We start from the raw sequence: 23,081 nt of genomic DNA on the forward strand, positions 1-23,081 counted from the left end.
GGAAAACTTGAGCCTATAGTAAACTCAATTCTATGTGATCAAAATGCAGGTCTTGTCTCTGAAGTACTGTTTAACTGTTATATAATTTAATTTTATCATCAAGAGAATAGCTGCTCTCCAAGAGGGCTACCCACAGGCACTGTCACAGGTATGATGGACCAATAATAAAACAACCACCACCAGCAGAAGCATCCTACAAACTCAAGAGAAAAAATACCTTTGAAATCATAATTATTATGACTCTGGAGCTACCTTATTATGCCACCATACTAACGAAAGATTTACAACTTACATTTTAAAATAGTTGGGATTTTTATGGGATATTCATAAAAGCAAGTAGATTGTCATGAGGCCACACATTTTTTCTCTTGGTTTTGGTAATGACAGAAATTGTTAACAAAACCACTGCTCTCATCTCTACAGTCTGTCCTTATGCTTTGGAATGCTTTGGTATGCTTGGAGTTGATGACTCTTACTTTCACAATAGCAAGTCACCAGGCATAAAAAGCACAAAGTCTGAATATTGATTTGATAACATATCACATTTAAAATTGATGTGTTACTCTGCTTTTATTAGAATAAGCTTTATTTTCATATTACAGATAAATGTGATCTTCTTCAGGCAGACATAATCTTTTCCAACTTTGATTCAGCACCTAGGGGGATGACTTATGCTTTACAACAATTATAGGTAAAAGAACCTTCCCACTGATGGTACCCATAGATGTTGTTATTAAATACTTCTCAATATATATAATACATACAAATATCTACCATTTTTGTTATTGTTCTAGTTTTTGCAACATAAATCAAGAGAATTTTGGTTTGAAACTATTTTAACAAACCATTCCTTCCCCAGATCCATGGCTTTGAATGTCACTGGAGTCTACTCTTAAAAGAGAAATAACAAAGACAGGCACTGCAGCAGAGATTAGAGAGAAAGGGGGAGAACTGGATGGAGATGTGTAACATGGCAATCATTTGATTAACCATATTATCACAAGGATTATACACCTGTTTCTTTGTCTTCTCTTTATAGATGAACGACATATAAACACAGAAACATTTTAGTAAAATAGTAGTAATTACTGTAATTATTGGGATTACAATATGATTATACTGACTCAAGAAAAATGTGGCAAAGAAGTTCCCATTGTGGCTCAGCAGTAACGAGCCCAGCTAGTATCCATGAGGATGCAGGTTCAATCCCTGGCCTCATTCAGTGGGTTAAGGATCCGGTGTTGCCATGAGTTGTGGTGTAGGTCACAGATGCAGCTCAGATCCCGCGTTGCTGTGGTTGTGGTGTAGGCCAGCAGCAGTAGCTCTGATTCAACCCCTAGCTTGGGAACTTCCATATGCTGCAGGTTCAGCCCTAAAAAGCTGAAAAAAAAAAAAAAAAGAAAGAAAGAAAGAAAAAAGAAAAACATGTCAAGACTAATGTTTTCTTTGGGTTACTGGGTTTCCATTCAACCCACATTTTCAGACTGATGGCCTTCTACCTCCTGGCACTGTCCTGGAGGCTGAGGATGCAAAGATGAATATGTCAAGGCTTCCTGATAAATACGTCAAGGAACTTAAAGGTTGAATGCTATCAACAGTGCTTTAGAGCCTGTTGACAACAATTAAAAATGACTTGGGGTGTTACATGGTGGTCTAGTGGTTAAGATTCTGTACTTTCACTGCTGTGGCCTGGGTGCAAGCCCTGGCCTTGAAACTGAGACTCCCACACTAAATATGCTGTGTGTCATAGCCAAAAAACAAAATAAATAAAAATAACTTTTTTTTTCTAAAAAAGACTGCAGAACATGAATGGCCAAAGAGCAGAAAGAGCCAGCTGAGCGAGTGACCACTCCACCTTCCCCTGCCAGGACCCCAGCCTTCCTCAACCAGGGATACGTCAGCCAAACCCCCACCCTGACTCACCCTCGCAAAATATGAAGAAGCTGCTTGATGCCTCCCCAGATGCGAATTTCCACACTGGTCTCGGGGTCCTCACAAACCTGTACCAGAATCCAGACAACACTCCAGAGCAGCTTCAGGTGGTCCGAGTGGAGCAGGCTGAGGAGAACGGGCACCCCCTCGTACAGCTTCACCTGCTCCTTCACCTGGCGCTCGGCACACAACAAGCGCAGCAGCTCTGCCGTCAGCCTGCAGGGGGCGACATTCAAGCTGAGAGGCAGCACTCACCAGACTGTCACGCAAACATATCACATTCAGGTTTCATTCCCCGGGCCGTTTTCTGTAAAGGGCTGGACCACAGCCAGATGTTTTCAGCATTGGGGGCCACACGACCACCAGCCACACCAATAGGTGCAAAAGCAGCCACAGACAACACACAGACATTGGGGGCTCAGCTGTGCTCAAATAAATCTTTATTCACAAAAACAGGCAGGAGGCTAAATACAGCCTGTGGGTCCTAGCTTTCCCCACCATTTTCTAAGTCATATCTGCCTGGTCTGGCTAAATACCTATTAATCAGCAAGTTGCACCAAGTACATACAAGGGGACCTGCATTTTGCACAAGACAAAAGAAATAGAAAAGCTTACTCCTAGTATTCAGAAACTTCCTGTATGACTGCAAAAGTCAGACATCAATACATGATAATAAAACCACTACGATGCAGGGAAATTAAATGCAAAGTGCTCAGTGAATATCTGCAGAGTAAAATAAAAATAATGATGGCTGAGACAAGGTTCAGCTGAGCTGTGAAATATTATGATGGTAGACAGTGCATAGAATCATCCTTAATCCTCCAGTCTCTCTCTCTCCTCTCCATGGACAATGTCATTTATTCCCATGGCCTCAAATACTCCTCCTAACCTGGTCTTGTGACCTTAGAGACAGCATCACCCTTAACTCTAGAAGTTCTGTCCATATACCTGTTCCACAGGTACTTACCCCACTGTCTCTAAACTCATCATTATCCTCCTCCCCAAATCAGCCCTTCCTTTTATATTCCCAGTGTAGCCCCAGGACACCACAGTCTTCAATTTTCCAAGCTGAAGACTGGGAAACATCCAAGACACTTCCCTCTCCTTTTCCAACTTGCCACTGCCAATCGAGAGCTTTCAGTTCCCCTATTTCCTGGTCAACCACTGGGATTAATTCTCTTATAAGTCCTGCTGCTAGCTGGCCCCACTGCCCTCCACCATGTGATAATCAGTTATACTCAAGATATAAGACCCTCTTATCACCCACCTCTCCAGCATTCTCATTCTTAACCTGCTCCACAAGTCCTTTCCAGAGGTAATTTTCCATGGCTCCTCCCCCTCCCAGACTTTCATGCTCTGATACTCAGAACCTATATTCTTTGATAGATGGTATTCTTCACCTTCACCAAACTGTCCCTCTTTGTTCTAAGTGGATCTCATTCTGTGGTTATATTCCACACCCCCTATAACACTGCTATCAGAATAACTGTTCCCCAAAATAACTCTGATAACTCTGATTCCCCAGTCTTTCTGAGAATCCCCATAATGTTCCTGATAAAACCCATACTCTTTGTGACCTGGCTAAAGGTGTCTCATTTATAAAATAAGAGGCTGACAGTGCAGATCAAATGAGTTAACTCACAAAAGTGCCTAGAGCAGAGCCTCATGTGTAGAAGGCCTGACCGGAGTGAGCTCTATTCTAACTTATCGGCCACTGTCTAACTAGGTTCCTGGTGCCTGCAGGTGCCCGCCCATGCACGTTCCTCCCTCACACCATTTCATGCCTCCATGTGGCAGCAACAAAATCTGCCTGGACAGTTCCTCCTTCTTCTAGGAAACTCAGCATGACCCCTCGCTCTGGTTGGAGGGTTGCTCTGTGCCCCCAGAGTGTCCATCCTATGCATCCACTGACCACAGCACCCACAGGGTTGTGATCAAACTGGTGATCTGTGTGTCGGACTCATCTCCTACACCAGGCAATCATATCTTGTTCATCTTTGGTTTTCCAACACCTGTGCAGAGGCTACGGGCAGTGAATGAATTCAGATAAGCAAGCATACTATAAGTTTGTTAAAGAGCGTTAAATTGTTTTAGAAGAGGAATCCAAGGAATTTACTATGAGTTACATCAGTGTTTCATTACTTGGGATTTCTGCTCTATTTGCCTCTTTAGAAGATTGTGACTTACTCGGCGACATATCAAATGATGTCAGTTGCAACTCTATAACCTAATGAATATTTGAATATAGTAAGTTTTTAGGGCAAGATGTTCAAGTGAATAGATTCTCTTGAGTTATAATAACAAGTGATTATGAAATAAATCAGTAGCTAGCTTAACATATTTTCCTTTCCTTAAGACATATTGGTTTTAGCAATCTAATCATTTATTCAACCCACAATCTGAAATTACTAAAAGTGGAGCCACCTCAGAGTTTCTTTCTTAAGGAGGCCGGATATAAAAAAAAAATTCAATAAACAAAAATATTAAAGATGTGATCATAAGATTTAAATATTTTGCATCTATGACCAGTTCTAGAAGTAAAGCAGGACCAAAGATAAATTTATACACCTCTTTGCTATTGGCTTCTTTACATAACTTAAAAAGGAAATAAATGCCAAGCTCACTCATGATACTCAGTTAACAATGTAAACAACATGACATAATAAAAACCATCATCATCATTTTCATCAAATAGAAGACACTGTGTTTTCCCCCCGTGAGCAAACCTACCTTTTGGAAAGCAAGTCATATTCATGTAAAATCATCAGCAGATTTTCTACAATGTTGAGTTCACTTATCTTCTCCCTACATTCTGGACTACAAAGTGATAACTATTAGTAACATTGAAAAATGTCTTTTACCATAGTCACCTATTTAATATCCTAGACTTCATATTATCCCAAGAGGACTAACAAAATGCAATCCAGCTCTATGGGGCAGGGCTCTATCAAATTCCAACATTCAATCAGGACTGTATATCATAAATTTAAATTTCTTTAATAATAGTATATGAAGATAACCTGATTCCCTTTGGAGAAAAGGAAGCACATACTATTTACAAAAAAGCATTGATTAGCATTATTCACAACAGCCAAGACACAGAAATGACTTATATGTCTTTTGATAGACAAAATGGATAAAGAAAACGATATATATATAGATCACATAAATGATATATATAGTGATATATGAATATTATTCAGCCATAAAAAAGAAGGAAATCCTGTCAATTACGACAACATGGATGAACCTAGAGGACATTATGTTAAATGAAATAAGCTAGACAGAGAAGAGTATGGTATCCCTTACATGTAGAATCTAAAACAAACACAACTGAGTACATAGAAGCTGAGAAGAGAACAGTGGGTGTTTAGTGGGGGAAGCAGGGAGATGTAGGTTAAAGGTACAAATGTTGGAGTTCCTGTCGTGGCTCAGTGGTTAATGAACCCCAACTACTATCTATGAGGACTCAGGTTCAATCTCCGGCCCCACTCAGTGGGTTATGGATCTAGTGTTGCCGTGAGCTATGGTGTAGGTCAAAGACATGGCTTGGATCTCACATTGCTATAGCTGTGCTGTAGGCCGGCAGCTACAGCTCCGATTTAACCCCTAGCCTGGGAACCTCCATATCCCACAGGTGTGGCCTTAAAAAGACAAAAGACAAAAAACCAAAAAAAACACAAAAAAACAAAAAACAAAAGAGAAGAAGGTACAAATGTTCAATTATAAAAAGAATTGCTAAGGACCAGATGTTCAGCATGGTCGCTGCAGTTAACAATATGGTGTTGTGCCCTTGAAAGCTGCTGGGAGATCTTACATATTCTCACCACACACAAAAAAGTGGACTGACAGGTGATGGATGTATCAATATATAATGGAATATTACCCAGACATAAAAAATGAAGTTTTGCCATGTGCAACAGCGAAGAAGGACTAGAGAATATTATGTTTAGTGAATTAGTCAGAGAAAGACAAATCCTCTATGTTATCACTTATACGTGGAAACGAAAAAATAATAGAATATATATAACAAAACAGAAACAGACTCACAGGTAGAAAGAACAAAGTGGTGATCATCAATGGGGAGAAGGAAGAAAAGAAGGGCAAAATAGGCAAATAGGATTGAGATACAAAGTACTACACATAAAATAGATAAGCTACAAGGATATAGTGCATAGAACAGGGAAATATAACAATTGTTTTATAATAACTTTAAATTGGGTATGAAAATATTGAATCACGATGTTGTATATCTGAGACAAATGTAATATTGTAAATTAACTACAATTACAAAATACAATAACACAAATTTATTAAAATTATTTTGATCTTGGCAATCATTCCACAAAGTTTCCAGGCTAGGGGTCAAATCAGAGGTGCAGCTTCCAGCCTACACCACAGCCACAGCAACTCCAGATCAGAACCGCATCTTCAACCTTCACCACAGCTCAGGGCAACACTGGATTCTTAACCCACTGAGAGATACCAGGGGTCAAACACGTGTCATCATGGATCTAGTCCCGTTAGTTACTGCTGAGCCACAATGGAAACTCCAAAAAAAGAAAATTTAAATTGCTTTGCCATTCCAACTTAAATTCTCCAATGCTGCTTTTCTAATTCTATTCAGGGTCTTCTTCAATATATGAATGCTACTTCATGATTATTTCTCACAAATTTTAAATAATATGTGACGAAATAACTAGAGAAACTGATCTATTTCGCATCTCTGCCACCTAAAACGAGGCAGCAGCAGAAGTTATTTAAACACACTTACCTTTCAGCTAAACTAGCCAGAGCCAGAAGGGCACCCAACAGAACATTAGTATCTCGGGCACTGAGCAGATTTACTAATGTCTGAAAAATGAAGGAAAGTGAGGTTTAATTGTGTAAGTACGACAAGCCACTTGAACAGTACAGTCTCTTTCTCAAGATCACGGAGGCTGACCCTCCAAAGACTTAAACAGGCACGACTCCCAGTTCTCACCGGGGTTGGCAGAGATTGACAATTTGGGGCTAGGGTGGCAGGTGTGTGAATTACAATGATCGCAAGGGCTAAGAACCCAGGCACATGAACTATCGCCCTGGGAAGACTTGGTGTTGACTCCTGGGACCACTCACCTTGTGGGCTCCGCTTGTGGTGACCCATTCTCTTTGGTCTTTCACAGCAGCAAGTTTTTGAAAAATATCTATAAAGGAAGGAAATGTCTCAATGAGGGATTTTAAGCTTAATGGGGGGCAGTGCCCCTAGAACCTTGGGTCTCAAGTATTGGTGGGCAGGAGAAGGACAAGTGGAAACACAGGCACCACAAAGGGACAGTGGAGGGGGTGGGGCAGGGTTGTTTTTTCACTCCTGGAATCACCTTTCAAGTTCAACTAGCATTTTTTACATATAATAAGTAGTGCATATATACTGTTATATACACTACTTATACATTCATAATAATGAACTACAGAGAGCAAAAAAATCAAATGTTTCCTTCTACTTAAAGTTGAATGAGTTCCCAGAGTTCCCTCATGGCTCAGCAGGTTAAGGATGCAGTGTTGTCACTGCTGTGGGTTGGGTTACTGCTGTGGCACAGGTTCAGTCTCTGGCCCAGGAACTTTAGCATGCCATGGGCATGGCCCAAAAAAAAAAAAAAAAATTGAAATGAGTTCAAAATGAAACCTATTCTTCAGAGATCCTCCCCATAAAAATTTCATGGCATGGACTTAGCAAGGTTCCTCAGCTGAGGGGGATGGTTGGCCTCAAATAACCTTCCCAGTGCCAAGGCCTTACCACAGACTCCTCCCTGTAACCAAGATTCAAGGGCCTATCATGCAAACAAATATGGGAAACCAGCCTGTGCACATAAAGAAAGTGGGCTGCCCCCGCCAAGAACAGGAGTCCACACTCATCAAATGTGGATGGATAATGAATCCTGGAAGGTGTGCTGGGAGGAACTTTCAAAAAGAGAAGACTGGGTGTTGAGGGAGCAGCTCCTACTCACACAGACCAGTGCTTCTCATTATCATCATATTTAGGGTTTTGGTTTCTTTTGTTTGTTGGCTTTTGTTTGCTTTTGGTTTTTTTGTTTGTTTGTTTCTTTTTGGCCATGCCCATGGCACGTGGAAGTTCCCCGGCCAGGGGTTGAACCTGCACCACAGCAGTGACCTGCGCCACTGCAGTAACAACATCAGTGTCCTTAACCTGTTAACCAGTCGAGCCACCAGGAAATTCCTTGGCTTCTTTTTTATGTTCTGAATGTTCCAGATTTTTTGAAGTAGGTATTAGCTCAACCGAATACCTCCGATATACTTGATACTGACTCATCTCCAACATTTTAATAGAAATCAAGAGACGAAAAAAAAAATTTTCTACCAAAATTTGCTTTTGTGAAGGAAGTATCTCTTGCACTAAAAATAAGCTTGTGGGAGTTCCCGTCGTGGCACAATGGTTAACGAATCCGACTAAGAACCATGAGGTTGCGGGTTCGGTCCCTGCCCTTGCTCAATGGGTTAACGATCCGGCGTTGCCGTGAGCTGTGGTGTAGGTTGCAGACGCGGCTCGGATCCCGTGTTGCTGTGGCTCTGGCGTAGGCCGGTGGCTACAGCTCCGATTCAACCCCTAGCCTGGGAACCTCCATATGCCGAGGGAGCGGCCCAAGAAATAGCAACAACAACAACAACAAAAAGACAAAAGACAAAAAAAATAATAAATAAATAAATAAAAATAAGTTTGTGCTCAATGAAAATCTTTTGAAACATGAAACAGCTTTTTAAGATAAGAGCTATGATTTAAAAGTCTCCCCACCCTGCTGTATAACACGGGGAACTCCATTCAATAATCTTTTTTTTTTTTTTTTTTTTGTCTTTTAGGCCTGCACCTGTGGCATATGGAGGTTCCCAGGTCTAATCGGAGCTATAGCCTCGGCCTATGCCAGAGCCACAGCAACTCGGGATCCAAGCCATGTCTTTGACCTACACCACAACTTATGGCAAGGCCGGATCCTTAACCCACTGAGTGAGGCCAGGGATTGAACCCACAACCTCATGGTTCCTAGTCGGATTCATTAATCACTGAGCCACAACAGGAACTCCCATCACTCAATATTCTATGATAACCTAAATGGAAAAAGAATCTGAAAAAAATGGATATGTGTGTATATACAATTGATTCACTTGGTGTACACCTGAAACTAACACATTTTAAGTCAACTATACTCCAACAAAATTTTAAATAATAAAAATAAGTAAATATCCTCACTGAATCCATTTTGTCACTGAGTATAACATCTGGTGTGGCCTCTCAGTCCCATGGCTGCCGGTAAGCTTACCACCCTCCCTGCTGCAAACACCCTGCCGGGGGCTCTTACATGTCATGTTGACCAGCTTGTCCACGCTGTGCTGGGCCTCCCCGTAGCCAAGGTACCCATGGGCCACGATCTCCATGTACTGCAGGGGTAGACCAGACAACAGGGAGTCAGAGGGGAGGACACCCCAAGCGCAAAGCAGGTGGAGGACAAGGTCATGTACTTCTGAAAATGAGCTGCAGGTGGCGCCAAGGGTACACCAAACAACACACAGTGCCCTTGGGTCAGCTTCGCACAAGGGCAGAAGGGTTTCTGGGTTCTTTGCTTTCTCTTGCTTGCCCCAAAGTGGAGGGAAGGACAAGGAAAGATTGTTTAAACTCTCAAAAGTCCCAAGAGTCATTTACTGAATAAATTTGTGTCGCAATTTAGCCCCCAAATATAAGATGCAAATAAGATGCATATATATAAATAACACAAAGAATTTTTATTCTTTAATGCAACTTTTGAGTAGAATGTTTATAATACACTGCATATATTTTATTGACCTTATGTTTTCTAATATCCTAAAGTATATCTAACTAGCATACAGGCAGCTAATAATAACCAGGATAAAATGTGGGGTTACTCTGACAATCCCTCACTGTGTATAACTGATTATAGTAAGAAGTAGGCTCAAACACACATGTATTTCTGATGTTTTAGTGGAAGTAAAATGGATGAAAAGATCCTTTACAATTTAATTTTTATAAAAGACTATTTCATTAAATGAGCTAGGCTTTAGCCAATTAAAAATCTTCTCAGAAAAAAAAAAAACTGGATAGGTTTTATCAGTTTCCCAAAAATAAAAAATAATACAATTGATTTCACATTAAATCATCATTAATCTTCCATTAATCATTCAGAATGAGTTTGAAGGGGCATGAGTTGATTATTAAAATTTTTTCCAGATTATTTGAGGGGGAGACGGGATTAAGATGGTGGAATAGAAGGACTGGAGCTCAACTTCTCTCCTAAAAACAACAAAATTCACAACTGAAAGCTGAGCAATCTCCACCCAAATGGACCAGAAACCTTAAAAAAGACATCCTACTCCAGAAGAAAAAGAGGAGGCCACATCAAGAGGGAGGAGGGGCGATTTCATGATATAAACAACCCCATACCTCCCAGGTGGGAAGCTCCACAGACTGAAAACTAACTGGTTCACAGAGAGAGACTCACCTACAGGAGTGAGAGTTCTGAGCCCCACATCAAACCCTCACCTGTGGGGATCTGGCACCAGGAGAAAGAGCCCCTGGAGCATCTGGCATTGAAGGCCAGTGGGGCTTGTGCACAGGAGCTCCACGGGACTGGGGAAAACAGAGACCTCATTCTTAAAAGGCGCACATGGACTTTCACGTGCACTGGGTCCCAGGGCAGAGTGAGGTCTCCACAGGAACCTAGGTCAAACCTGACTGCAGTGCTTGGAGGACATCCTGGGAAAACAGGGGTGAATGTGGCTTGTTGTGAGGGAGGGACATTGAAGGCAAAGCTCTTGGGAATATTCAGCAGCTGCCTTTCTCTGGAGGTGGCCATTTGGGGAAAATCTGGCCCCACCCTTCAGCCAGCCTAAGAAGCCCCAGGGCAAACAACAACCCAGGTGGGACAACAGCCCTGCTGCCCCTCTGTAAACATCTGTAAACAGGCTACCTAAAGACCCCTCAGGCACACAGCTGCCTCTAATCCCATCCAGAGACTAAGCCCCACCCAACAGAGGGATTAGAATCGGCTCCTCCCACCAGGGGGCAGGCATCAGCCCCTCCCATCAGGAAGCCTTCAGCAAGCCCCCATACTGACCTCAGCCACAAGGGGGGCAGAAGTAAGAGAGGCTACAACCCTTTTATCTGTAAAAAGGTCACCACACCAAAAACCTGTACAAATGAAAAGACAGGGAACTCTAACTCAGATGAGGGGGAAAGGGAAAACCCCAGAAAAACAGCTAAGCCATGAGGAGATTCGCAGCCTCCAGGAAAAAGACTTCACACTGTTGATGCTGAAGATGATGCAAGACATTGGAAATAAACTGGAGGCAAAGATGGATAACTTACAGGAAACAATGACCAAAGAGATACAAGATACAAAACTTAAACAAGAAGAGATGCAAACTACAATAACTGAAATACAAAATTCGCTAGAAGCAGCAAACAGCAGAATACAGGAGGCAGAGGAACAAATAAGCGAGCTGGAGGACAGACTAGTGGAAATGACGGATGCAGAACAGAAAAGAGAAAAAAGATTGAAAACAAATGAAGAGAGTCTCAGGGAACTCTGGGACAACGTGAAACGCACCAACATCCGTATTATAGGGGTGCCAGAAGGAGAAGAGAGAGAGAAGGGGACAGAAAAAATATTCCAAGAGATAATAGCCAAAGCTTCCCTCACATGGGAAAGGAACCACTCACTCAAATCCAGGAAGCACAATGAGTACCATACAAAATAAACCCAAGGAGGAATACACCGAGACACATATTAATCAAGCTGACCAAAATTCAAGCCAAAGAGAACATCTTGAAAGCACGTAGGGAAAAGAACCAAGTAACATACAAGGGAACCCCGATAAGGTTATCGGCAGATTTTTCAACAGAAACTCTGCAGGCCAGAAGGAAGTGGCATGATATACTCAACGTGATGAAAGGGAAAAACCTCTAACCAAGATTACTCTACCCAGCAAGGCTCTCATTCAGATTTGGAGGAGAAAGCAAAACCTTCACACATAAGCAAAAGCTGAGAGAATTCAGCAACCCTAAAGCAGCCTTACAACAAATATTAAAGGATCTTCTATAGGCGGAAAAGAACAAGAGAAGAAGGAAAGAAAAAAGAGCAGCAAAAACAAATCCAAAGTAATTAATAAAATGGCAATAAGAGCATACATATCAATAATTACTTTAAATGTGAATGGACTAAACACCCCAACCAAAGACATAGACTGGCTGAATGGATACAAAAATAAGACCCATATATATGCTGTCTTCAAGGGACCCACTTCACTTCTAGGGACACATACAAATTGAAAGTGAGAGGATGGAAGAAAATATTTCATGCAAACGGGGATCAAAAGAAAGCTGGAGTAGAAATACTCATATCAGACAAAATAGATTTTAAAATGAAGAATATTTTCAGGGACAAAGAAGGACATTACATAATGATCAAAGAATCAATCCAAGAAATGTTATAACAATTTTAAATATCTACACGCCCAACACAGGTTCACCACAATATATAAGGCAACTGCTAACAACCTTAAAAGGAGAAATTGACAATAACACAATCATAGTGAGGGACTTTAACACGCCACTTACAGCAATGGACAGATCAACCAGACAGAAAATCAAGAAGGAAACACAGGCCCTGAATGAAGCATTAAACCAGATGGACTTAATAGATATTTATAGGACATTTCATCCAAAAGCAACAGAATACACATTCTTCTCAAGTGCACATGGAACATTCTCTAAGATTGACCATATCCTGGGCTATAAATCCAACCTCAGTAACTTTAAGAAAATTGAAATCATATCAAGCATCTTTTCCGACCACAATGTTATACAACTGGAAATCAACAACAAGAAAAAAACTGCAAAAAACACAAACACGTGGAGACTCAACAACATGCTACTAAACAACCAATGGATCACTGAAGAAATCAAAGAGGAAATTAAAAAATACTTAGCAGCAAATAACAACGAAGATATGACACTCCAAAACCTATGGGATGCAGCAAAAGCCATTCTAAGAGAAAAGTTTATAACAATACAAGCCCACCTCAGGAAACAAGAAAAAGCCCAAATAAACAAGCTAACTTTACATCTAAAGCAGCTTGAGAGAGAAGAACAGACAAGACCTAAAGTTAGTAGGAGGAAAGAAATCATAAAGATCAGAGCAGAAATCAATGAAATAGAAACAAAGAAAACCATAAGAAAAGATCAATGAAACAAAAAGCTGGTTCTTTGAAAAGATCAACAAAATTGATAAACCCCAAGCAAAAAAGAGAGAGGACTCAAATCAATCAAATTAGAAATGAAAAAGGAGAAGTAACAAAGGACACCACAGAAATACAAAGGATCATAAGAGACTACTATATGCAACTATATGCCAATAAAATGGAAAACCTAGAAGAAATGGACAAATTCTTAGAAAAGTACAATCTTCCTAGACTAAACCAAGATGAAATAGAAAAGATGAATGGACCATTCACAAGAACTGAAATTGAAACTGTGATTAAAAAACTTCCAACAAACAAAAGTCCAGGACCAGATGGCTTCACAGGTGAATCCTATCAAACATTTAGAGAAGAGCTAACACCTCTCCTTCTGAAACTATTTCAAAAAATTGCAGAAGAAGGGATACTCTCAAACTCATTCTATGAGGCCACCATCACCCTGGTACCAAAACCAGACAAAGATTCCACAAAAAAAGAAAACTACAGGCCAATTTCACTGATGAACATAGATGCAAAAATCCTCAACAAAGTACGAGCAAACCACATCCAACAATACATTAAAAGGATTGTATATCATGATCAAGTGGGATTTATCCCAGGGATGGAAGGGTTCTTCAATATCCGCAAATCCATCAGTGTGATACACCACATTCACAAACTGAAGAATAAAAACCATATGATCCTCTCAATAGATGCGGAAAAAGCCTTTGACAAAATCCAACACTAATTTCTGATAAAAACCCTTCAGAAAGTGGGCATAACGGGAACCTACCTCAAAATGATAAAGGCCATATGTGACAAACCCACAGCGAACATCATTCTCAATGGTGAAAAGCTGAAAGAATTCCCACTGAGATCAGGAACAACACAAGGATGTCTGCTCTCGCCACTACTCTTCAATGTAGTTCTGAAAGTCCTAGCCACAGCAATCAGAGAAGTAAAAGAAATAAAAGGAATCCAAATTGGAAAGGAAGAAGTAAGACTATCGCTATTTTCAGATGACATGATACTATACCTAGAGAATCCTAAAGACTCTACCAGAAAACTGTTAGAGCTTATCCACAAATTTGGCAAAATTGCAGGATACAAAATCAATACACAGAAATCGATAGCATTTCTATATACTAACAATGAAAAAGCAGAAAAGGAAATTAGGGAAGCAATCCCGTTTACCATTGCATCCAAAAGAATAAAATACCTAGGAGTAAACCTACCTAAAGAAACAAAAGACCTGTACTCTGAAAACTACAGGCCACTGATGAAAGAAATCAAAGACGACACCAATAGATGGAAAGATATACCATGCTCGTGGATTGGAAGAGTTAATATTATCAAAATGACTATACTACCCAAGGCAATCTACAGATTCATTGCAATCCCTATCAAATTACCAAGGACATTTTTCACAGAACTTGAACAAAATATTTTAAAGTTTGTTTGGAAGTACAAAAGACCCAGAATAGCCAAAGACATCCTGAGAAAGAAAAACAGAGCTGGAGGAATCAGGCTCCCGGACTTCAGGCTATATCACAAAGCAACAGTCATCAAAACCATGTGGTACTGGCACAAAGACAGACATATAGATCAGTGGAACAGGATAGAAAGCCCACAATTAAACCCACGCACCTACAGCCAACTAATTTATGACAAAGGAGGCAAGAATGGACAATGGAGAAAGGACCGCTTGTTCAATAAGTGGTGCTGGGAAAACAGGACAGCCACATGGAAAAGAATGAAAATAGAACACTCCCTAACACCATACACAAAAATAAACTCAAAATGGATTAAAGACCTAGATATAAGACCAGACACTATCAAACTCCTAGAGGAAAACATAGGCCAAACACTCTCTGACATAAACGACAGCAACAACTTCTCAGATCCACCTATCAGAGTATTGACAATAAAAAGAAAAATAAACAAATGGGATCTAATAAAACTTAAAAGTTTCTGCACAGCAAAGGAAACCCTAAACAACACAAAAAGACAACCCACAGAATGGGAGAAAATCTTTGCAAATGAATCAACTTATAAGGGATTAATCTCCAAAATTTATAAACAACTTCTGCAGCTCCATACCAAAAAAACAAACAACCCCATCCAAAAATGGGCAGAAGATCTAAACAGACAATTCTCCAAAGAAGACATACAGATAGCCGAGAAACACATGAAAAGATGTTCAGCATCACTCATTATTAGAGAAATGCAAATCAAAACCACGATGAGGTACCACCTTACACCAGCCAGAATGGCCATCATCCAAAAGTCTACAAACAATAAGTGCTGGAGAGGGTGTGGAGAAAAAGGAACCCTAGTACACTGTTGGTGGGATTGTCAATTGGTGCAACCACTGTGGAAAGCAGTATGGAGATTCCTCAGAAAACTAAACATAGAACTACCATTTGATCCAGCAATCCCACTCCTGGGCACCTATCCAGAGAAAACCACGACTCGCAAAGACACATGTACTCCAATGTTCATTGCAGCACTATTTACAATAGCCAAGACATGGAAACAACCTAAATGTCCATCGACAGAGGAGTGGATAAGATGTGGTACATATACACAATGGAATATTACTCAGCCATCAAAAAGAACAAAATACCAGCATTTTTAGCAACATGGATGGACCTAGAAACTATCATGCTAAGTGAAGTCAGCCATACAATGAGACACCAACATCAAATGCTTTCACTGACATGTGGAATCTGAAAAAAGGACAGACGGAACTTCTTTGCAGAACAGATGCTGACTCACAGACATTGAAAAACTTATGGTCTCCAGAGGAGACAGTTTGGGGGATGGGGGGATGGGCTTGGGCTGTGGGATGGAAATCCTGTGAAATCAGATTGTTATGATCATCATACAACTACAGATGTGATAAATTCATTTGAGTAATAAAAAAATGAAAAAAAAGAAAATAAAAGAAAATAAAATAAAATTATTATTTCCATACATAGTATAGATTTCAGGAGAATGGGCCGTTTCGGTTCAATGCCATGCCTGAAAAATTTGTTTTATTATACTAATAAAACCAAGCACTGGACTAGCTGAGCATATATATTTATCTCATTACCTTCCCTCAGTAGTTACCAAAAGAGAAAAGTAAATGCAGTCAAGTTCATGCCTCACATTGTCATTTATTTTTTAATATCTTAGTGAACACAGTAATTCTTTTTTGTGTGAAAAAGTCGTGAACATCTTTATAACAATCACTTGGTGTATGCAATGCTGAAGCCTTGGGACTGCCAGCAACACCCATTTTTCTTTCCTAACTGACTAAAGGCAGGTGAGTTCAACAGAATTTCTCATTTCAATGGTCTGAGTAAAGTGAACCCAATTAGCCAGGAGTCCCTCCCTGGCCTATGAGTGTCCTGCCTCACACTCTCTTACCAATCCCACCTACTCCTCTCCTTGGAGGGCAGCTAAGGTTAGAAAATTGTCCACTGTCACACATCAGTATAATCTCTGCCCAGAAGCATGGCCCCACATGGAAAAGACCAGCACAAAATGGAAAGGCAAGACCAATCACCACAAAAGAACACTTACCTGAGCTAGGTTTTCAATCCCACCCAAGCTATGGAGTATTTCCTAATAAAAACAACAGAACATATGTGAAAGATGAGGGGGAGGAATGTGTTTTATATGCAATTTTTTAATGAAGTCATGAGTTTACAATTATTTTTTGAAGGGCTACATTCTAATATGAATAAGGAAAACTCCCCTATTGGTCATTCATACCACATTTAAGATAAAAGACTAATAAATATTAAAGTTGGATTGAGATTAAGACAACTGCAGCCTGCCTCATTCTTTTTACTTCCTACCATATCATCATAAAATGTTAGAGCTATGGGACAGCCACTATGGAGAACAGTGTGGAGGTTCCTCAAAAATTAAATATAGAGTTTCCATATGATTCAGCAATCCTGCTCCTGGGTGTATATCCAGAGACAACCATAATTCAAAAAGATATATGCACCTCAATGTTCATTGCAGCACTATTTACAATAGCCAAGACATGGAAGCAACCTAAATGTCCACCAACAGAGGAATGAATAAAGAGGATATGGTATATACATACAATGGAATACTACTCAGCCATAAAAAAGAATGCAGCAACATGACTGGACCTAGAGATTATCATAGTAAGTGAAGTAAGTCAGAGAAAGACAAATACCATAGGAGATTACTTATATGTGGAATCTAACTAAAAATGATACAAAAGAACTAATTTACAAAACAGAAACAGAACACAGATTTCAAAATCAAACTTATGGTTACCAAAAGGGAAACACAGGGTAGAGGGATAAAATGGGAGGTAGGCTTTGACACATACACACCACTACATATGGAAGAAATGGATAACTAACAAGGACCTGCTGTATAGCACAAGGAAATCTACTCAATACTCTGTAATAACCTGTATGGGAAAGGAATCCGAAAAAGAATGAATATACGTATATGTACTTTGCTGTATACCTGAAACTAACACAATATTTTAAGTCAACTATACTCCAGCAAAATTATTTTTAAAAAGTTAGAGCTGAAATGAGCTGTTAGGTATCACTCCCTTCAATCCCCTAATATTACCGAACCCGAAAACCAAGACCTACTTTTCCCCAAGGACAGAGCCTATTAGAATCCAGCATCACTGAATCCCAGGATTTTAGTCTAGGCCTCAGCTTACTGTGGGCCATGGACCAGCAACAACAGCATCATCTTGAGATGATTACAAACACAGAATCTCCAACTTGCCCAGATCTGCTGAATGACACACTGAATTTCAACATGATCCCCAGGTAATCTGCACACCCAATAAAACTCTAGAAGCATTGCTCTAGACTAGACCACAGGGTTTCTCCTTGAAATGATTTGGCTAATGGTCTTTATTAAACCCACACCCTAAACAAGTGTAAGGATAATCACTCGAAAATGTCCTCTGATATAGGTCTTTAAAATCAATTCCCAACAAGAAGGCATTGCATGAAACTTCTGAAACTGCCCCAAAGTGCTAATTAAGAAAGAGGAGTTCGAAATTGTTGCAACCTTGTAAATCAACTATACTTCAATAAAACTTTTAAAAAAAGAGAGACATCAAAAAAAAAAAAAAGAAAAAAGAAAAGAAAGAAAGGAGTTCCCTGGTGGCCTAGTGGGTTAAGGATCTGGCATTGTCACTACAGCAGCTCAGACCACTGCTGTGGCACAGGTTTGGTGCCTGGCCTGGGAATTTCTGCATGCCACAGGCACAGCCAAAGATTTAAAAATAAATAATAATAATTAACAAAAGAGAGAGGGCTGGGAGTGTGGAGTTGTGGAAGGAGCTAGTTTGGAACTCTACTACATACAGGAAACACTCTCAGGTTACTCACACTGACCCTGATCTTAGGGTAAACACGTTTCAAGTGGCCTTGACCTGTTTAAAGCTGTACTGACACCTTTCTCCTTACTGGACAGGCACTCGAGAATGTTATTGGAAGTACAGACATTGGCCATCATTGCAATTCTGGGACGTGCAGGAGGGTGAGGATGCAGCCCCTAAGGCCAAGGGGGCAGCTAGGGAGAGGCTCGGTCGGAGGCTCAAGGCTTCCTGGGTCAAAGTCTCCTTATTCTGTGCAAAGGGGATTTGGAAACAACATACCCTTGTTTAAACTAAGAATGAAGGTACATTTATAACAATTAAAAATAGTTCTGTGGCTACCTACTAATTTGAATTCCCATGATTGCTATTTCACTTTAGAAGAACTATTAATTAAAGAACCTATGAATACTGTATACATTATGCTAATTGTAGCAGGACAGTTTATACATACAAAAATAAAAACAACATTTTACAATCACTTATATCTTTTCAACAATTTTTTTCCCCATTCCTGTTTAGTAAAATCCCCGGGTTAGGCTCTGAAGGGGACACACATACGTATATGTCAGAGGTTGACTTCACTGAGCTATGAGCAAGTATATGTAGACATACAAATAACTGGAATTGAAGACAGAATTTAGGGAATTTAGGGAGTTCCTGCTGTAGCCCAACAGCGTCTCTGGAGTGCTGGGATGACGCAAGTATGATCCAAAGCCTGGCACAGTGGGTTAAGGATCTGGCATTGTGGCAGTTGTGGCATAGGTCGCAACTGTGGCTCAGTCTGATCCCTGGCCCAGGAACTCCATATGCCACAAGGCAGCCAGAAAGAAAAAAAGAAGCAGAATTTGGTCAGCATTATAAGAAAATTATACATGAGGTGCTATGACACCCAAGAGGACAGACATGCAATCATCTTCTGAGAGGGCTAAGGAAAACTTCCTAAGGATGGTAGCCTCTGAACGGGCTCAGAAGGATGGATAGATCTGCTGAGAAAACACGGGGGAAGAGGGGGAAACAAAGGGGATTCCAAGCAAAGAGAACAGCAGGCTCAAAGGAACACAGAACTTGTGTAAAAAGAACATCAAGATGTTCCACAACTGTGAAAAGCACTTCCCTAACTCCATGAAGGGAAGTGTTTGGAGTAATGTTAGAAAAACAGAGTGTGAGCCAACTGTGGGAGGACTTGGACATGAGCCTGACTTTGAACTTGGCCAGGCAAGCCTGAGGATAGCGTGTGAACAAGGGCTGATCCGAATCAGCCGTGAGGACTTTCCTCTGGTCTTGGGGTGACCTGGAGTGGGAAGCTGGTTTTGGGGCAGGCGGGAAGAGGTGTGGGGAAGCGGGCCGTCTTAGAAGTGGTGTGAGCACCTACCCCTGCAGACCCATGGGGAGAAAGGGAACAGAGAGGGCATCAGGTGGTGGCAAATCCAGGTAACGAATGAGACAAGGGCACAAAACTGAAATCTGCCATCACTGACATGAAGGAGATTTAAATCTGAAGCTTGGAAGGGTGAAGACACCAGAGAAAGAATAATGGGTCAGTGATTGGTCAGAGTCAATTTTTAATGTTTCCCTTGACATTACCTATCCAATAAGCAATGTGGATGATATGGAACTAAGTCCCTGTTTCCCAAACTATGTCCTGGGAATATTCATTTTATTCCATGCAATGGGTGGTATTAGGCATTCTATTTCAAAAAAAAAAAAATTTCAGGATCAAACGATAGGTTAAACTGAGTGTAACACATGATTTTATCATAGATTGAAACTCCTCAGAGCTTTAATGTACTGCTATGCCCTTAGGTCCCCAGCAGGAGAACCAATGGGCAGCTTTCCTAAATGTCACTGACTGCAGCGCCCTTCTTTTCACAGGATACTGACCTCACCTGGGGACCAGAGTTTGAAAAGTGCTGTTATAAAGTATAGAAAGGGGCCTGTGCTCACTATTGTATATGGAATGGATGGTCCATGCGGCCCTGCTGTACAGCACAGGGAACGCTACTCAATACTCTGTGATAACCTATATAGGAAAAGAATCTGAAAAAGAATGGATGTGTGTAAGTGTATAATGGAGTCACTTTGCTGTAAATGTGAAACTAACACAAGATTGTACATCGACTATATTTAAATAAAATGCTACAAAATTATAAAGTATGGGAAGGGAAAGGGTGTTTATATGTACTCAAGCACTTAGCCTTCATTTATTAAACAAACATCTTCCCCAATGCCCCTGTGGAGGCAGAAGACACTTGGAAGTTCTGGTTCCTGATGATCTGAACTGCAAACAGACCAGTGTGCTCAGATTCCAGCAGTGCCTCCCAAGCCCCTTCCTAACCTCAGTCTCTCCCCCTACAGAGGTCCGAGGGTCATGGTCCTGGGCTCTGCACTTAAGAGCCTAATGACCCAGAGAAAGTCCCCCTCAACCTGAACTTCAGTTCAATGAGCAAAATGTGAACAAACATCCTTACTCTGCCTATTCCCAGAGCCTCCCTCTTAAAAAAAAAAAAAAAAAAAAGATACAATAATATAATACTGATAAAAACTATGTATAAAAAAGTGGAGCACCCTGCAAGGCCAACGTGGGTGTTGTGAGGATAGTGCTGTTTCCATCACAGCACAAAACCTCCGTGCCCATAGGTATGCTCACCTAGGATGTGCACAATGGGAAGAGCAGGGCACTGCACCCTGACCTCCCCGTTCTTCTGCTCATCCTCAGTCCCACATTGCTTATCGTTCCATCTCCATTTGAAGGCCCCCCACACCCTGGCCTTTACTTGTCTTTCTAAGTGTGACAGTAACTACTCTTCTTAGTATATAGTGTTTGTAGGGGCTGAGGAAAAGCTTCCTGCCTTGGAGTCTGGAGGTGAGGTGGTGCCGTCAGGAGCTGATTCTGCAGGTGGGAGGGGAGGGAGGACCAAGAGGCCCCTGTGAAGTTACTGAGCATCAGGTACACAGCAGGATCTCCAACTCTTTGGCCTTTGCACTCTTTTATGTAGAACTCAAGCCGCAGCATATCAGCTCAAACACAAAACCTGAAGCCAATGAACAAAACCTGGAGCTGATGGTTACGACAGGCCTGGCTCTCTTCCAATAAGGAAGAAGCCTGCCCCAGCAAGCTCTCTTTCTCTCAATAAAGAGATGGCTTACCCAAGCAGGCTCTTACCAGGGATGAGGAAAGTTTCAGACCCTCAACAAAGCCCTACCACCCTTTCCCTTACCCTCTGGCTATAAAAAGAAGCAGTCAACTTCCATTGGAGGCTGGCTCTCCCTGATCACCAGGAAGTTGGCCGCTGTGCCAGCAGCATTTCTTATCTCAATAAACTCTTTTCTCTGCACCTTGCTATGAGTCTGGAAATTCTTTTTCCAACCTGTGCTCAGACCAAAACACTTGGAACGCTTAAAAATTACTGAGAGGAGTTCCCCGGTGGTTCAGCAGGTTAAGGATCTGGCATTGTCACTGCAGCAGCTCAGGTCACTGCTGTGGCACAGGTTTGATCCCTGGCCCAGGAACTTCCACATGCCAAGGGCACAGCCAAAAAGAAAAAATTACTGAGAGTCCCAAAGAAATCCTTTTCTGTGGGTTATATCTTTTTATTTTTACCATATTAGAAATTAAAGGTAAGAACATTTTAAAACACTAGAGCACACAAGCATTTGTCCCATCAGCCACGAGGATGCCATCACTACATATCCTGAAGCCTCTGAAGAGCCCCACTGCACACTCCTAAAAGAATGGGAGTGAAAAGGCAAATAACATCATAGCATTATTTTTAGGATGGTTTCGACCTTGTGGAACCCCTCGAAGGGTTTCAGAGACCCACAATGGTTGCCTGATCACACTTTATGAACCATTATGCTACTGTGTCATCAGGATGGATGCCCAACCTGGAAAGCTGGGACTTAAATAAAGGGGAAAGTCTGAGGCTAGAGATATGTGCTTGTGAGAAACAACAACAGCAGCAACATGAGAGTTGAAGCCAAGAGCTTGGGGAAGAAGATGACAAAGAAAAGAACTTCAGGTGGGGTTAACACTGAGGAAGGCAGGGTTAAGAAAAGCAGCAAGTAAATAATACAGAAAAACAAAACCTGATGAGGAAGAGCAGGTGGTAAAGGGTATGGCTGCTAAAGAGGCTGGCAGTGTGAGGGAGGGATAACACCACTCACCTCTGCTGTCTTTTCCTTGTTGTCTTCAACATAAACACAATTCAGTGGCTTTTAAGATTTTTCTCTTTATCCTTGACAAGTATGAAGGATAAGGGGTTCACTGTAAGGAGTCCATGTGGCCTTTTATCTTTATCCTGCTTAGGCTCCAACTACACTTGAAACCTCCAAACATGTCTCTTCCTTTAATTATGGAAAACTAAGCAACTTTAACTTCAAAAATGACTTATAGAAAAGGGAAGCCTCCTGTACTGTTGGTGAGAATGTAAATTGGTATAACCACAAAGGAAAACAGTATGGCAGTTCCTTAAAACACTAAAAATAGAGTTGCCATATGAGCCAACAATCCCACTCCTGGGCA

At 41.0% G+C, this 23,081-nt stretch overlaps 1 protein-coding gene across 3 annotated transcripts in view; it reads right to left on the reverse strand.

The window, feature by feature from the left end:
- NEK10 (NIMA related kinase 10) overlaps nucleotides 1-23,081 on the reverse strand; it is a 179,817-nt gene that overhangs the window by 101,897 nt on the left and 54,839 nt on the right. For all 3 annotated transcript variants that reach the window (XM_047769255.1, XM_047769253.1, XM_047769248.1), the window contains exons 7-12: nucleotides 16,747-16,788; nucleotides 9,285-9,363; nucleotides 7,051-7,118; nucleotides 6,707-6,786; nucleotides 4,663-4,749; nucleotides 1,924-2,148 (exon numbers count right to left, since the gene is read on the reverse strand). In XM_047769255.1, coding sequence (XP_047625211.1) covers nucleotides 1,924-2,148; nucleotides 4,663-4,749; nucleotides 6,707-6,786; nucleotides 7,051-7,118; nucleotides 9,285-9,363; nucleotides 16,747-16,788 — 581 coding nt within the window. The remainder of the gene's footprint in view (nucleotides 1-1,923; nucleotides 2,149-4,662; nucleotides 4,750-6,706; nucleotides 6,787-7,050; nucleotides 7,119-9,284; nucleotides 9,364-16,746; nucleotides 16,789-23,081) is intronic.

The sequence above is a fragment of the Phacochoerus africanus genome, chromosome 1 (genome assembly GCF_016906955.1).
Source record: "Phacochoerus africanus isolate WHEZ1 chromosome 1, ROS_Pafr_v1, whole genome shotgun sequence".
Classification (NCBI taxonomy): Eukaryota; Metazoa; Chordata; class Mammalia; order Artiodactyla; family Suidae; genus Phacochoerus; species Phacochoerus africanus.